Source organism: Xenopus laevis, chromosome 6S (assembly GCF_017654675.1).
Source record: "Xenopus laevis strain J_2021 chromosome 6S, Xenopus_laevis_v10.1, whole genome shotgun sequence".
In the NCBI taxonomy this organism is placed as follows: domain Eukaryota; kingdom Metazoa; phylum Chordata; class Amphibia; order Anura; family Pipidae; genus Xenopus; species Xenopus laevis.
In genome coordinates, this window is record NC_054382.1 from 2954518 (window position 1) to 2971733 (window position 17216).

The window sequence follows — 17216 nt, forward strand, 5'->3', positions numbered from 1 at the left end:
GAGAATAAATCATATTTCTGCTTATTTATGAGGCCAAACACCAGGGGGCAGCCTTGCCCAACGCTCTATAAGAATCAGCCTCATTGTTCTGTTTGTTTTACACTGCAGCTTCTTCTCCAGCAAATCATTTACTGTACCAAGCGAATGTGTTTCCTACTACACTCTCTCTATCCCCCCATACTATCCCTATGTACCCCCATACTATCCCTATGTACCCCCAGATACCCTCACCGTATCCCCATACTATCCCTATGTACCCCCAGATACCCTCACTGTATCCCCCATACTATCCCTTTGTACCCCCAGATACCCTCACTGTATCCCCCATACTATCCCTTTGTACCCCCAGATACCCTCACTGTATCCCCCATACTATCCTTTGTACCCCCAGATACCCTCGCTGTATCCCCCATACTATCCCTATGTACCCCCAGATACCCTCACTGTATCCCCCATACTATCCCTATGTACCCCCAGATACCCTCGCTGTATCCCCATACTATCCCTATGTACCCCCAGATACCCTCACTGTATCCCCCATACTATCCCTATGTACCCCAGATACCCTCGCTGTATCCCCCATACTATCCCTATGTACCCCCAGATACCCTCTCTGTATCCCCCATACAATCCCTATGTACCCTCACTATACCCCCCATATTATCTCTATGTACCCCCAAATACCCTCACTGTATCCCCCGTACTATCCCTATGTACCCCAGATACCCTCAATGTATCCCCCATACTATCCCTATGTACCCCAGATACCCTCACTGTATCCCCCATACTATCCATATGTACCCCCAAATACCCTCACTGTATCCCCCATACAATCCCTATGTTCCCCCAGATACCCTCACTGTATCCCCTATACTACCTCTATTTACCCTCACTGTATCCCCCAAACAATCCCTAAGTACCCCGAGATACCCACACTGTATCCCCCATACTATTCCTATGTACCCCCAGATACCCTAACTTTATCCCCCATATGATCCCTGTGTACCCCCAGACACCCTCACTGTATCCCCCAATCCCAAGTCTTCTCATTGAGTACACATGGACAGACAGGCCCAGCAGCTCATATATATTCTCTGGACCCGCAGTTTCCCATTAATGACACGTCAAGCTACAAGGCTGTTCTGGATTCTATGAAGGTGATCGGGTTCAGCCCAGAGGAGGTGGATTCAGTGTACAGGATTCTGGCAGCAATTCTTCATCTGGTGAGCAGACCCCCCCCCCCAATGTTTCACTGGTGCACCCCCTGCACTATTCTGTCTATAAATTATAAAATATAATACTGTTATTAATAATATAATATGATGTAGCTGTGGCATATTCTGCATGGTTATACAGAAATGAGTGCAGTCTGCAGCATACATCTAACTGAGCACCAATGTAGAATGTATTGATACCGTATATGCATAATATCCAATCAGCAACAAGCTGTTTGAAAGCAACTATTTAAGTGGTTGCTATGGGTTACTAGTCATGAAGAAAACTTTGTGCAATGTATGTTTAATTAAAGGGGAAGTAAACAAAAATAAAAACCAGCTCTGCTTTTAATCCTCTTTTCGCTCCCAGGGGAATCTGTGCTTCAACATGGACGGTGACTCAGTGATTATAGACAACGAGGAGCTGGTGGCCCACATTGCCCAGCTGACCCATTGCCCAACTGACAGTGTCCTGAAGACCCTCCTCTATAGAATGGTGGCGACTGGGGGTGGAGACGTCATTGAGAAAGGTCACAATATAAAGGAGGCCAATTATGCCAGGGACGCCTGTGCCAAGGTGAGGGGGCGGGGCTTGTGCATAGAGCTCACAATTCAACTCCTGGTTTTTGATTAGAGCAGATACCACATTGGGCTCTCAGCATCAGACGGAGCCCCAAAGAGGGGTAACTATAGCTAAAAGCAAGAAGGGCTTAATACATTGTGTTCAGTACATACACGAGAGGATGCTGGGAGTTGCACAGGTTGGACATTAGCTATTTCTTTCAGCCAATCAGAAAGCCTGTTAGCGTAAAGCACATGATTGGCTCATCACTGCATCCCTTAAAGGGAAATACACGTTAATCATAAGTAACACTGGTGTTCAGTTTACTTGCCCTTTAGTGAACATTACGACAGGAGAATATTATTATGTGCCCAGAGCATTCCTTCTCCGTATATATGTATTTACATTGTGCATTAGGAAGGGAGATGCCATATTGTTTCCCTTGTACAAACCTGTTTGGTTTTGACCTAAACAGTTCGGTTTTTCTAAGGCCTGTTATTACAGAAACAGAAATAAGCAAATCAATCAAAAATAAGAAAAAGTTTTTATAAATGAGCAACAAGCTTTTTGGATAACTGACTTCTGTATAATAGATCTCATACCTGTACTTAAAGAATAGATAAAGGTAGAAAGGTAGGGTTTGAACTGGACATCTCAGTTTGCAAAGGGCTGTCTGTTCAAAATTTTCTGTCCCATTTAAAACATTGCGATCACTGGACAGAAATCCATCCATTTGCATCTAAGTGATGTAATAACCCTGACCGAGCAGCATAACTCCACAACATCATCATTATGCCCACCCGGAAATTACTACACCACCCCCAATAATATCTGCCCCGACCCCTTTGTTTGGGTTTAGCCACAGGAAAAGTTGTCAACCCTAAGTTCGACTTGTCTTGTGAAACTTGCCAAGCAGCATGGCAGCTCCTCCCTAACTCTATACAGACATATACACTGTATTTATGAGTGGAACTATGAGATACTAAAGTAATAACACATGATTGCCGAGAAATGAGAGTAATAACGCAGGATTGCAGAGATATGAGTGTAATAACGCATCATTGCAGAGATATAAGAGTAATATCGCATCATTGCAGAGTTATAAGAGTAATATCGCATTATTGCAGAGATATAAGAGTAATATCGCATCATGGCAGAGATATAAGAGTAATAATGCATGATTGCAGAGAAATAAGAGTAATAACGCAGGATTGCAGAGATATGAGAGTAATAACGCATCATTGCAGAGATATGAGAGTAATAACGCATCATTGCAGAGATATGAGAGTAATAATGTATCATTGCAGAGATATAAAAGTAATATTGCATGATTGCAGAGATATGAGAGTAATAACACATGATTGCAGAGAAATGCGAGTAATAACGCAAGATTGCAGAGATATGAGAGTAATAATGCATCATTGCAGAGATATGAGAGTAATGAGGCGTCATTGCAGAGATATGAGAGTAATAACACATGATTGCAGAGAAATGAGAGTAATAACGCATCATTGCAGAGATATGAGAGTAATAACGCATCATTGCAGAGATATGAGAGTAATAATGTATCATTGCAGAGATATAAGAGTAATATCGCATGATTGCAGAGATATGAGAGTAATAACACATGATTGCAGAGAAATGCGAGTAATAACGCAAGATTGCAGAGACATGAGAGTAATAATGCATCATTGCAGAGATATGAGAGTAATAACGCATCATTGCAGAGATATAAGAGTAATAATGCATCATTGCAGAGATATAAGAGTAATATCGCATTATTGCAGAGATATAAGAGTAATATCGCATCATGGCAGAGATATAAGAGTAATAATGCATGATTGCAGAGAAATAAGAGTAATAACGCAGGATTACAGAGATATGAGAGTAATAACGCATCATTGCAGAGATATGAGAGTAATAACACATCATTGCAGAGATATGAGAGTAATAACACATGATTGCAGAGAAATGCGAGTAATAACGCAAGATTGCAGAGATATGAGAGTAATAATGCATCATTGCAGAGATATGAGAGTAATAATGCATCATTGCAGAGATATGAGTAATATCGCATTATTGCAGAGATATAAGAGTAATATCGCATCATTGCAGAGATATAAGAGTAATAATGCATCATTGCAGAGATATGAGTAATATCGCATTATTGCAGAGATATAAGAGTAATATCGCATCATGGCAGAGATATAAGAGTAATAATGCATGATTGCAGAGAAATAAGAGTAATATCGCATTATTGCAGAGATATAAGAGTAATATCGCATCATGGCAGAGATATGAGAGTAATAAAACATCATTGCAGAGATATAAGAGTAATAATGCATCATTGCAGAGATATGAGTAATATCGCATTATTGCAGAGATATAAGAGTAATATCGCATCATGGCAGAGATATAAGAGTAATAATGCATGATTGCAGAGAAATAAGAGTAATATCGCATTATTGCAGAGATATAAGAGTAATATCGCATCATGGCAGAGATATAAGAGTAATAATGCATGATTGCAGAGAAATATGAGTAATATCGCATCATTGCAGAGATATGAGAGTAATAAGGCATCATTGCAGAGATATAAGAGTAATATCGCATCATTGCAGAGATATGTGAGTAATATCGCATCATTGCAGAGATATGAGAGTAATATCACATCATTGCAGAGATATAAGAGTAATATCGCATCATTGCAGAGATATGAGAGTAATATCACATCATTGCAGAGATATAAGAGTAATATCACATCATTGCAGAGATATAAGAGTAATATCGCATCATTGCAGAGATATGAGAGTAATATCACATCATTGCAGAGATATAAGAGTAATATCACATCATTGCAGAGCTATAAGAGTAATATCGCATCATTGCAGAGATATAAGAGTAATATCGCATCATTGCAGAGATATGTGAGTAATATCGCATCATTGCAGAGATATGTGAGTAATATCACATCATTGCAGAGATATGTGAGTAATATCACATCATTGCAGAGATATAAGAGTAATATCACATCATTGCAGAGCTATAAGAGTAATATCACATCATTGCAGAGATATAAGAGTAATATCGCATCATTGCAGAGATATGTGAGTAATATCACATCATTGCAGAGATATGAGAGTAATATCACATCATTGCAGAGATATAAGAGTAATATCACATCATTGCAGAGCTATAAGAGTAATATCACATCATTGCAGAGATATAAGAGTAATATCGCATCATTGCAGAGATATGTGAGTAATATCGCATCATTGCAGAGATATGTGAGTAATATCACATCATTGCAGAGATATGTGAGTAATATCGCATCATTGCAGAGATATAAGAGTAATATCGCATCATTGCAGAGATATAAGAGTAATATCGCATCATTGCAGAGATATAAGAGTAATATCGCATCATTGCAGAGATATAAGAGTAATATCACATCATTGCAGGCTTTCTACGAGAGGCTTTTCTGTTGGATTGTGGGTCGGATTAACAATGTGATAGAAGTGAAGAATTACAACGCCCGAATCCACGGCAAAAACACGGTGATCGGAGTCCTGGATATTTACGGCTTTGAGATTTTTGAAAATAACAGGTGAGCGAGGCAGGAGCTGGTGTGATCCCCCCGGCACATGGTTCCTGATATTGTAGCCAAGTTCATGATTAACGTTGCCACCTGGCCGGTATTTTGTTGGCCTGGCCAGTAAAAATGATGCTTGATGCCAATGTTAATTATAGGAAAAAATGGCAAGAATTAGGTAGGCCGGTATTTATTTCTGAAAAGCTGAAGAGAAACACAAGTCACGTGTCCCAGTGGGACATTCACATTCTCTGCGACCTCCTTCTCTCCTGCTCAATGAACAGTCGCTTCTGATAGGTGGATCTGAGTCACATGCCCTGAATGCACATCCCTGCGCCCCCCTCTCACAGTCCCAGCCGGCCATACACGGCTCATGGATTAAAGGGGAACTCCACCCTTTTATGAACACAATTTAATTCCGCACTGTATTTGTCTCTTTCTCTGCTTCTGACTCTTGAACAATGGGGAATAAGTCAGTTCTTCTCAGTACCAAAGACAGAAGAGACAAGCTGGTGTCATTAACATTAGTTACTGTACCCGTGGGCCATGGCTAAACCCTACCTGTTTCTGTTAAGCACTGGCCCTTTGTGGCTTCCCAGTGATGTGTATAACAAGGGCTAATTTCAGCCATCTGGTTGCTAGGGTCCAAATTACCTTAGCAACCATGCATTGATTTGTATAAGAGACTGAAATATGAATAGGAGCAGGTCTGGGCTGGAAATCAAAAAAGGCCCTGGCATTTCAGGTACACAGAGGCCCAAACAACCCCCCACCAGCCCAATAAATAGTTTGTGTCTATGGCACTTTACAGCAGCCCCTCTGGCATTTGCCAGAACTCACAGATTGCCAGTCCGGGCCAGAATAGGAGAGGGTCTAAATGAAAAGTAGCAATAACAATAAATGTGTAGCCTTACAGAGCTTTTGGTTTATTAGATGGGGTCAGTGACCCCGAATTTGCAAGCGCCACAAGAAGAAGGCAAATAATTCAAAAACAATAAAAAATAAATAATGAAGACCAATGGAAAAGTTGCTTAGGATTAGTAACCCTATAACATACTAAAAGTTAATGTGACGGTGAACCACCCCTTTAAGCTTTTGCCTGGGTCTAGCCAGGATTGTGGGTAATAGGGATGTGCGGGTAAAGAAAAACTCGACCTGCACCCAACCCTAGAGAACATGCACCCAACCCTAACCCGCTACATACTCCTATATACCCTACTGTGACATCATGAGAGGGGGGCGGGGCGCACTGGTGTGAGTATATTAAAAGGAGCGCATCCAGGCAGAAGTGGAGCACTAGAAAATCCCGCAAACTTTGTGCAGAAGTCAGATCCCGCAGGCTTTGGGTTGGCCCACACATCTCTAGTGAATAGGGCTAGAAATACCTGTAACCAATCAGAGAATTTGAATTTTTAAAATCTTCAGCCAATAGTGAAACCATAGTAATTTACAGGACTTGACCAACCAATCAGAGCATGAGAGCTTCCATAGGGTAAAGTAACCAATAGCCTGTCAGAAAATCAGTCTCAGCTCTTGACCAATGAAAATAGGCCTAGGCTTACCTGTCTCCAATCAGATCATCAGGACTAGATTAAAATTAGGGTCAGGCGCTGCCCTTGTTACAGCCCCCCATGATATATTATTAGCAGTGGAAATTATTGTGTTTCTATCTGTCTGCTCTTGGGAAGGGCTACAATGGCTGCATGTATGGCTGCAAGAGCTCCTTTAGGGCTTCAAGTGATTGAGATGCATCATACATGTGATTGAGATGCATCATACATGTGATTGAGATGCATCATACATATGATTGAGATGCATCATACATGTGATTGAGATGCATCATACATGTGATTGAGATACATCATACATGTGATTGAGATGCATCATACATGTGATTGAGATGCATCATACATGTGATTGAGATGCATCATACATGTGATTGAGATGCATCATACATGTGATTGAGATGCATCATACATGTGATTGAGATGCATCATACATGTGATTGAGATGCATCATACATGTGATTGAGATGCATCATACATGTGATTGATTGGAAAGCTTAAGAGTCAGGACCAGCAGTGCAGCAGGGGATGTGAGAGTGTGAGTAAGTGAATGACAATATTTCATGTCCCTTCTCCTCACAGTCAGGATGTTACTGGGGAGAAACAGAGGCAGTGGGGGAAGAGTAATTGTGTTTATTGTGCTGCACGTGGGATCTGTGTTATTGTGCAAGTCACACACGTGTTCCCTCAATCCCATTCATCCTACCAGAGAGCAGTAGCCATTTAACTCTATAGGGACCAAAGCCTCCAGGACTGGCCTGGAAATAGTGCACTAAGCTGTGTAGGTAGGAAAGACTTAGCAATATTAACTAAGGGACAGGCCTTCCTATTATATCAACTAATGCTAATTCACATCCCATTGCCTCAATGTTATTTATATGATAAGAGCTGAAGGGAGGATAATAGTCTCTGGGAAGGGAGTGTGACTGTGGGATAGCAGGTATAGTAGGGAGAGATGGTGTCTATAGTAACAGTGGATAATAGTCTCTGGGAAGGGAGTGTGACTGTGGGATAGCAGGTATAGTAGGGAGAGATGGTGTCTATAGTAACAGTGGATAATAGTCTCTGGGAAGGGAGTGTGACTGTGGGATAGCAGGTATAGTAGGGAGAGATGGTGCCTATAGTAACAGTGGATAATAGTCTCTGGGAAGGGAGTGTGACTGTGGGATAGCAGGTATAGTAGGGAGAGATGGTGTCTATAGTAACAGTGGGATAATAGTCTCTGGGAAGGGAGTGTGACTGTGGGATAGCAGGTATAGTAGAGAGAGATGGTGTCTATAGTAACAGTGGATAATAGTCTCTGGGAAGGGAGTGTGACTGTGGGATAGCAGGTATAGTAGGGAGAGATAGTGCCTATAGTAACAGTGGATAATAGTCTCTGGGAAGGGAGTGTGACTGTGGGATAGCAGGTATAGTAGGGAGAGATGGTGTTTATAGTAACAGTGGATAATAGTCTCTGGGAAGGGAGTGTGACTGTGGGATAGCAGGTATAGTAGGGAGAGATGGTGTCTATAGTAACAGTGGATAATAGTCTCTGGGAAGGGAGTGTGACTGTGAGATAGCAGGTATAGTAGAGAGAGAGATGGTGCCTATAGTAACAGTGGATAATAGTCTCTGGGAAGGGAGTGTGACTGTGGGATAGCAGGTATAGGAGGGAGAGATGGTGTCTATAGTAACAGTGGATAATAGTCTCTGGGAAGGGAGTGTGACTGTGGGATAGCAGGTATAGTAGGGAGAGATGTGTCTATAGTAACAGTGGATAATAGTCTCTGGGAAGGGAGTGTGACTGTGGGATAACAGGTATAGTAGGGAGAGATGGTGCCTATAGTAACAGTGGATAATAGTCTCTGGGAAGGGAGTGCGACTGTGGGATAGCAGGTATAGGAGGGAGAGATGGTGTCTATAGTAACAGTGGATAATAGTCTCTGGGAAGGGAGTGTGACTGTGGGATAGCAGGTATAGTAGGGAGAGATGGTGCCTATAGTAACAGTGGGATAATGGATTTGATGGGTTGTGTAACCCTTTCAGGTAACACCAGGTTAAAGCTGTTGAGAGTTAAATGTAGTTGGATGATATTCAGCACCATGGGCAGCTCCTATACACTGACTGGGGTAGATCAGTGAATCAGTCAGTGATTATTCATGTCTTGTCAATTATAAAATGTGCTCCCTGGAAAATAAGTGCAAGAGACGGGCTACAGTGGCCCATCCAGTGCAGAGGATCCATAAATCAGTAAAGGATTGGTTGCCGGTGGCTCTCAGTCTGCCCAAGTGCTCTTGATATCAGCCTCTCTGTAGGATCAGCAGAACTGAATGGTGCAAGGCCCATATACTGGATCAGTGGTACTGGACTACTGCAGCCTGGTGCCCCTGCAAATGCAGAATCCATTGTTATTGCCCATTGATGCACCTGCAAATGCAGAACCCATTGCTTTACTGCACCCTGATGCACCTGCAAACACAGAATTCATTGCTTTACAGCACCTTGATGCACCTGCAAAAGCAGAATCCATTGCTTTACTGCACCTTGATGCACCTGCAAAAGCAGAATCCATTGCTTTACTGCAGCCTGATGCACCTGCAAATGCAGAATCCATTGTTATTGCTCATTGATGCACCTGCAAATGCAGAATCCATTGATTTACTGCACCTTGATGCACCTGCAAATGCAGAATCCATTGCTTTACTGTACCTTGATGCACCTGCAAAAGCAGAATCCATTGTTATTGCCCATTGATGCACCTGCAAATGCAGAATCCATTGCTTTACTGCAGCCTGATGCACCTGCCACTGGAAATTCTAACAATGATTCTTTTGGGTTTCGTTGTAGCTTTGAGCAATTCTGCATTAATTACTGCAATGAGAAGCTGCAGCAGCTGTTTATTGAGCTGATTCTGCGGCAGGAGCAGGACGAGTACCAGCGGGAGGGCATCGAGTGGCAACACGTAAGTTCCATGTTCTGCCAGTATGTAACCAAATATACAGGATAACCCCCTGCAAAACACCAGCATCCAACCTGCACCCCCGGCTCGTGGGAGGATGTTGGGAGTTTTAGTGTAACGAGCACCACAGATTGGGCTTGTCTGATGTAAAGCAAACTCAGTCCATCATCTCACATATAAATATTAAATATTTCTGGATCTCCCTTTGGTCTGTGCCACATCACATGGCTTCCAGTAAACACATGGTGTGAACATGCAGAACACAAAGAATTAAAGGGGATATACACTGTATTTATCTTACTGCTCATGGAAGGTGTCATAATGCCTGTTGTAATTTGTTGCAATGCTCTGTACTAACCAGTAGGTGGAACCCTTGCCCTCACAACTTTCTATAGATTAATGGCACCCCCTCCGGACAGCTGAGTTTGGTTCATACTCAACCAGGGAGTCTGGCAGGCAGGGACCTTAGGTGGAAGGTGATCTCTAAATTAATTTCCTACATAGATTCATTCACAGTATCACAGGGCCAGTTCCATGTATAATGCCCCAGAACACAACACGATATGTACAGTGCCAGTTCAATACCTTTTAGAACACGTGGCAGGAACATACAGTGCTAATTCCATATGTAATTCCCCCCCACACACACATGACAGTGTAAACACAGTAACAATTCCATATATAATGTCCCCAGAACACATGGCAATATATATACAGTACCAATTCAATTTAATCCCCCGAAACACATGATAGTATAAATACAGTGCCAATTCAATATATAATATCCCCAGAACACATGGTAGTATAAATACAGTGCCAATTCAATATATAATATCCCCAGAACACATGGTAGTATAAATAAAGGACGAATTCCATATATAATATCCCCAGAACACATGGTAGTATAAATAAAGAACGAATTCCATATATAATATCCCCAGAACACATGGTAGCATATGAACAACACCAACAAACTATAAGTGCAGTGTGGGCACCAAAATGCAATAATGCTAATGTATATGGGGGCAGATGGGCTGGGGTGTCCTCCAACAATTTAACATATATACACAACAGAGATGGGACTATAACTCCCTGCCCATGTGACCCCCAACTGCTCAATTGTAAATAAATACTTCAAATATGTAAAAGGAAATATTTATTATTCAACACTATGCCATGTATCAAATTAAAACCAATTAAAACCAAACTAAGCAGCGCTGCATGTACAAAGGGATCCCTTGTAATAATCTCTAAATGTATCACAGCATAAATAGCAATTAATATGCTGTAATATGAAAGTGGCGTATCCGGAACCAAACCGTAGCGCTCCAATCTTATGCCACAATCTCAATCTGTTGAGAGAGTAAACAGTCCCAGACCATCCGGTATTAATGTTCAATTGGTTGTGGCCAAAGCGTAATACTGAAATGTCCCCAGGTCTAAAATGTGCCAAAGTCGCCAAATATATGTGAGGCACCCCTCCAGCGTAAATCTCCTCAAGATATCGGTGTATTAACCCCGTTAAGTGTTAAGGGGGGGGATGCCGTGTTAACCGGAACCTTCACGAAGCACCGTCTTGACAAAGCCACGCTCGTGGCGAAATGGCTGTCGAGGTGCAGCGTGCGCTGAGCAAGTGAGGATCCCTTCATACAGGTCTAAAGTGCCAGGACTGCCGCATACCGTTCACCACGGAATCGCAGTGGAGACGTTACTACACGTCATCTTAAAGGGATCCTGTCATCGGAAAACATGTTTTTTTCAAAACACATCAGTTAATAGTGCTACTCCAGCAGAATTCTGCACTGAAATCCATTTCTCAAAAGAGCAAACAGATTTTTTTATATTCAATTTTGAAATCTGACATGGGGCTAGACATTTTGTCAATTTCCCAGCTGCCCCCAGTCATGTGACTTGTGCCTGCACTTTAGGAGAGAAATGCTTTCTGGCAGGCTGCTGTTCTCAATGTAACTGAATGTGTCTCAGTGGGACATGGGTTTTTACTATTGAGTGTTGTTCTTAGATCTACCAGGCAGCTGTTATCTTGTGTTAGGGAGCTGATATCTCGTTACCATCCCATTGTTCTTTTGTTTGGCTGCTGGGAGGAAAAAGGGAGGGGGGTGATATCACTCCAACTTGTAGTACAGCAGTAAAGAGTGATTGAATTTTATCAGAGCACAAGTCACATGACTGGGGGAAGCTGGGAAATTGACAATATGTCTAGCCCCATGTCAGATTTCAAAATTGAATATAAAAAAATCTGTTTGCTCTTTTGAGAAATGAATTTCAGTGCAGAATTCTGATAGAGCAGCACTATTAACTGATTCATTTTGAATTTTTTTTTTTTTCCCATGACAGTATCCCTTTAAGGACTCATAGTGGGACCGCTCTCGGACTTCCGCATGGTCGGTAATATTTTTACATCTATTGAGTGGGTCACGCTGGGAGATATCAATATCTGCAGACACCCCACTTAGGCGTCCTTTGGTTATTCCAAACATCTGCATCCACCCACACCTGATTGGGTGCTTCGTGAAGGTTCCGGTTAACACGGCATCCCCCCCCCTTAACACTTAACGGGGTTAATACACCGATATCTTGAGGAGATTTACGCTGGAGGGGTGCCTCACATATATTTGGCGACTTTGGCACATTTTAGACCTGGGGACATTTCAGTATTACGCTTTGGCCACAACCAATTGAACATTAATACCGGATGGTCTGGGACTGTTTACTCTCTCAACAGATTGAGATTGTGGCATAAGATTGGAGCGCTACGGTTTGGTTCCGGATACGCCACTTTCATATTACAGCATATTAATTGCTATTTATGCTGTGATACATTTAGAGATTATTACAAGGGATCCCTTTGTACATGCAGCGCTGCTTAGTTTGGTTTTAATTGGTTTTAATTTGATACATGGCATAGTGTTGAATAATAAATATTGCCTTTTACATATTTGAAGTATTTATTTACAATTGAGCAGTTGGGGGTCACATGGGCAGGGAGTTATAGTCCCATCTCTGTTGTGTACACATGGTAGCATAAATACAGAACGAATTCCATATATAATATCCCAGAACACATGGCAATATATACACAGTACCAATTCCATGTAATCCCCCGAAACACATGATAGTATAAATACAGCGCCAATTCCATATATAATACCCCCAGAACATATGGTAATATATATATATATATATATGTTACAAATTCTATATATAATACACACAGAACACTTGGTAGTATAAATACAGAACGAATTCCATATAAAATATCCCCAGAACACATGGTAGTATATGTACAGTAACAATGGCATATATAATGCCCCGGAACAAATGGTAGTATAAATACAGTATCAATTCCATATATAATGCCCCCAGAACATATGGTAATATATATATATATATATATATATATATATATATATATATATATATATATAAATATATATATAAAATTCTATATATATATTATAATATGATAATTCCCCCAGAACACAGGGTAGTATACATACAAGGTCAATTTCCATGTTTATTGCCCCAGAAAGACAATGCAGAACAAACGTCATGAATAAAATGCTCTCCTGTTTGTTGTAGTAAATTCATTGTTGTTGGTCTATGTATAAAGAGAATACAGGTGAGTGTAGCTGCAGGCAGGTTTCATTACCCATTGAGACTATATGATTAGATATGATTATTGGCCTCTCATGTCCTCTGCTCATTCACTCCGGCTGTTCCACAGATCGACTACTTCAACAACCAGATCATCGTGGACTTGGTGGAACAGCCGCACAAGGGGATCATCTCCATCCTGGACGAAGCATGTCTGACAGTGGGGGGGGTCACCGACACCATATTCCTGGAATCAATGAACACCAAGTTGTGCAAACACCCCCATTATACCAGCAGAAAGGTGTGTTGCTAAGAACAATCATTGTGCAAAGCCTCAGGGGCACCATGTGTGTCTAAGTCACTTGGAGAAACACAATAAGTTGTAGTAAGTGCCAGTGAGGAATCAACTACTGGTCTTTGTAACGTTCCCATTAACTCATCATGTCTAATGTCTTCTCCCATCCAGCTGTCACATACAGACAAATCCTTGGCATTCAACCGTGACTTCCGGATCAAGCATTACGCCGGCTTTGTCACGTAAGTGTAAATCCTCTTGGTTCTGCCATTGCTTAATGTTACTGTGTCTTAGGCTCATTGATAAGGAGGAGTTTCTTCTATGCAAGTTTGATGGGGATCGAAAAACTGAGTAAATACCTTCTGCTCTCAGAAGCTTGCTTCTTTTGAGGGAGGGTGTCTTGCCAAGGAAGTAGCCTGCCTTAAAGGATAAGTAAACCTTTAAAATAAGTGAATGTAAAATTGATGAGGGGGCTATTCTAAGCACTTTTGTAATGTACATTCATTATTTATTTATTTTTAATTCCAAGATATTAAGGGATACATGTACTGTTAATATGAATGAATTGTGTTACAACAGCGCCACCTGCTGGTCAGTTTCCCACCAGTCTGACCAGCAAGTAGTCAAGGAAGTTGTCAGGAGAAAGAAAGAGGCTGATGTTCTTCTGCTTAGGAATAAAATTAGAAACCTTTCTCACATCTTTCCTAAGCAGAAGAACATCAGAGCAGCCTCTTTCTTTTCTTTAAACATAGCCACTAGGCCTCTATTACCTATTTTCGACTCCTCCAGTTCACATTCGGACTTTAAAGGGATTCTGTCATGATTTTTATTATGTCGTTTTTATTTCTAAATGACACTGTTTACACTGCAAATAATTCACTCTACAATATAAAATGTCACTCCTGAACCAGCAAGTGTATTTAGTTGTAATATTGGTGTGTAGGTGCATCTCAGCTCATTTAGCCTGGTCATGTGACTTCAGAAAGAGCCAGCACTTTAGGATGGAACTGCTTTCTGGCAGGCTGTTGTTTCTCCTACTCAATGTAACTGAATGTGTCTCAGTGGGACCTGGATTTTACTATTGAGTGCTGTTCTTAGATCTACCAGGCAGCTGTTATCTTGTGTTAGGGAGCTGTTATCTGGTTACCTTCCCTTTGTTCTTTTGTTTGGCTGCTGGGGGGAAAGGGAGGGGGGTGATATCACTCCAACTTACAGTACAGCAGTAAAGAGTGACTGAAGTTTATCAGAGCACAAGTCACATGACTGGGTCAGCTGGGAAACTGACAATATGTCTAGCCCCATGTCAGATTTCAAAATTGAATATAAAAAAAATCTGTTTGCTCTTTTGAGAAATGGATTTCAGTACAGAATTTTGCTGGAGCAGCACTATTAACTGATAAAAAAAAAACATGTTTTCCCATGTCAGTATCCCTTTAAGATGCTTACGGATATAATCTACCCGTTTGCATTGTAGTTTGTCCAGAAGGGTCTGGTTCTAGTGGTATCTGAAGCCTTTGCAGCAATGTCATTTGGCAAGGATTTTAGAAGAGATCTGTCTCTTGTTACTTTTCACTACGTGCTCCATCTAGTGGCGAAGTACAAAACTTCTTGACTAGCAGCTCAGGTTGTGCCTAATACAGCAGTCACACAGCAATTAGCTCTGGCTCGTGGCAATGATCTGCAATAACTGCTGAATGAAACATAAAGAAGCTCTTGCTGTGGATTTACTGGTATCAGGAGAATCATTTGCAGAGGCTTCTGGGATGTTGGCCAGTTATCCTCTTAGTGACCAGAGGAAATGCGGGAAGGCTGGTAGCCGCCGCAGCATTGGGCCTCTCACTAAAGGGATTACTGTCACCCGTGTGAATTGGGACATCTGTCACACATTTGGGCTTTACATGGGTCACATTAATTCCCTCTGTGATTTATGGCTTTACACTATAACGTGATTTATTATATCCGCCGCTGCCTGATAAGCAGATGGCACCTTTCTCGGGGCTGAGATGCCGATGAAGCAGGTTTAGAAAAGCCTATCAGTCCCCGGACTAGAGAAAGCCCCCGATACTTGAAGCTCCGTGTGCCTTATTGTGCTCCTTGCTTTCTGATGATCCCAGCCTGTGACTTGAAGATAAGCAGCCGGGATCTGCTGTGATGGGAATATTGCTCCTGACTGCCATCTAGCTGTGGGGTTAGGCCATTGCAAGGAGCCCTGCTGATACAGTATGTGACCTGTTATCCAGAATGCTCAGGGCCTGGGGTTTTCCGGATAACTGATCTTTCCTTAATTTGGATCTTCATACCTTAAGTCTACTAGAAAATGATGTAAACATTAAATAAACCCAATAGGCTGGTTTTGCTTCCAATAAGGATTAAATATATCTTAGTTCGGATCAAGTACAAGCGACTGTTTTATTATTACACAGAAAAAGGAAATCATTTTTAAAAATTTGTATTATTTGGATAAAATGGAGTCTATGGGAGAAAGACATTCTGGAATGCAGTATTTCTGGTCAGGTGATCTCTTCCTGTTACAGTTGGAGCTGCAGTATTTCTGGTCAGGTGATCTCTTCCTGTTACAGTTAGAGCTGCAGTATTTCTGGTCAGGTGATCTCTTCCTGTTACAGTTAGAGCTGCAGTATTTCTGGTCAGGTGATCTCTTCCTGTTACAGTGAGAGCTGCAGTATTTCTGGTCAGGTGATCTCTTCCTGTTACAGTTAGAGCTGCAGTATTTCTGGTCAGGTGATCTCTTCCTGTTACAGTTAGAGCTGCAGTATTTCTGGTCAGGTGATCTCTTCCTGTTACAGTTAGAGCTGCAGTATTTCTGGTCAGGTGATCTCTTCCTGTTACAGTTAGAGCTGCAGTATTTCTGGTCAGGTGATCTCTTCCTGTTACAGTTAGAGCTGCAGTATTTCTGGTCAGGTGATCTCTTCCTGTTACAGTTAGAGCTGCAGTATTTCTGGTCAGGTGATCTCTTCCTGTTACAGTTAGAGCTGCAGTATTTCTGGTCAGGTGATCTCTTCCTGTTACAGTTAGAGCTGCAGTATTTCTGGTCAGGTGATCTCTTCCTGTTACAGTTAGAGCTGCAGTATTTCTGGTCAGGTGATCTCTTCCTGTTACAGTTAGAGCTGCAGTATTTCTGGTCAGGTGATCTCTTCCTGTTACAGTTAGAGCTGCAGTATTTCTGGTCAGGTGATCTCTTCCTGTTACAGTTAGAGCTGCAGTATTTCTGGTCAGGTGATCTCTTCCTGTTACAGTTAGAGCTGCAGTATTTCTGGTCAGGTGATCTCTTCCTGTTACAGTTAGAGCTGCAGTATTTCCTTGGTTAGGTGATCTCTTCTTGTTACAGTTAGAGCTGCAGTATTTCTGGTCAGGTGATCTCTTCCTGTTACAGTTAGAGCTGCAGTATTTCTGGTCAGGTGATCTCTTCCTGTT

The 17216-nt window shown here is 41.7% G+C and overlaps 1 protein-coding gene across 1 annotated transcript in view; it reads left to right on the top strand.

Moving 5' to 3' along the window:
* The window catches only part of LOC108719791 (unconventional myosin-Ig), a 93287-nt gene that overhangs the window by 11418 nt on the left and 64653 nt on the right, over positions 1 to 17216 (top strand). The window contains exons 7-12 of the mRNA XM_041567293.1: positions 1107 to 1223; positions 1585 to 1791; positions 5238 to 5383; positions 9763 to 9877; positions 13620 to 13790; positions 13956 to 14026. Coding sequence (XP_041423227.1) covers positions 1107 to 1223; positions 1585 to 1791; positions 5238 to 5383; positions 9763 to 9877; positions 13620 to 13790; positions 13956 to 14026 — 827 coding nt within the window. The remainder of the gene's footprint in view (positions 1 to 1106; positions 1224 to 1584; positions 1792 to 5237; positions 5384 to 9762; positions 9878 to 13619; positions 13791 to 13955; positions 14027 to 17216) is intronic.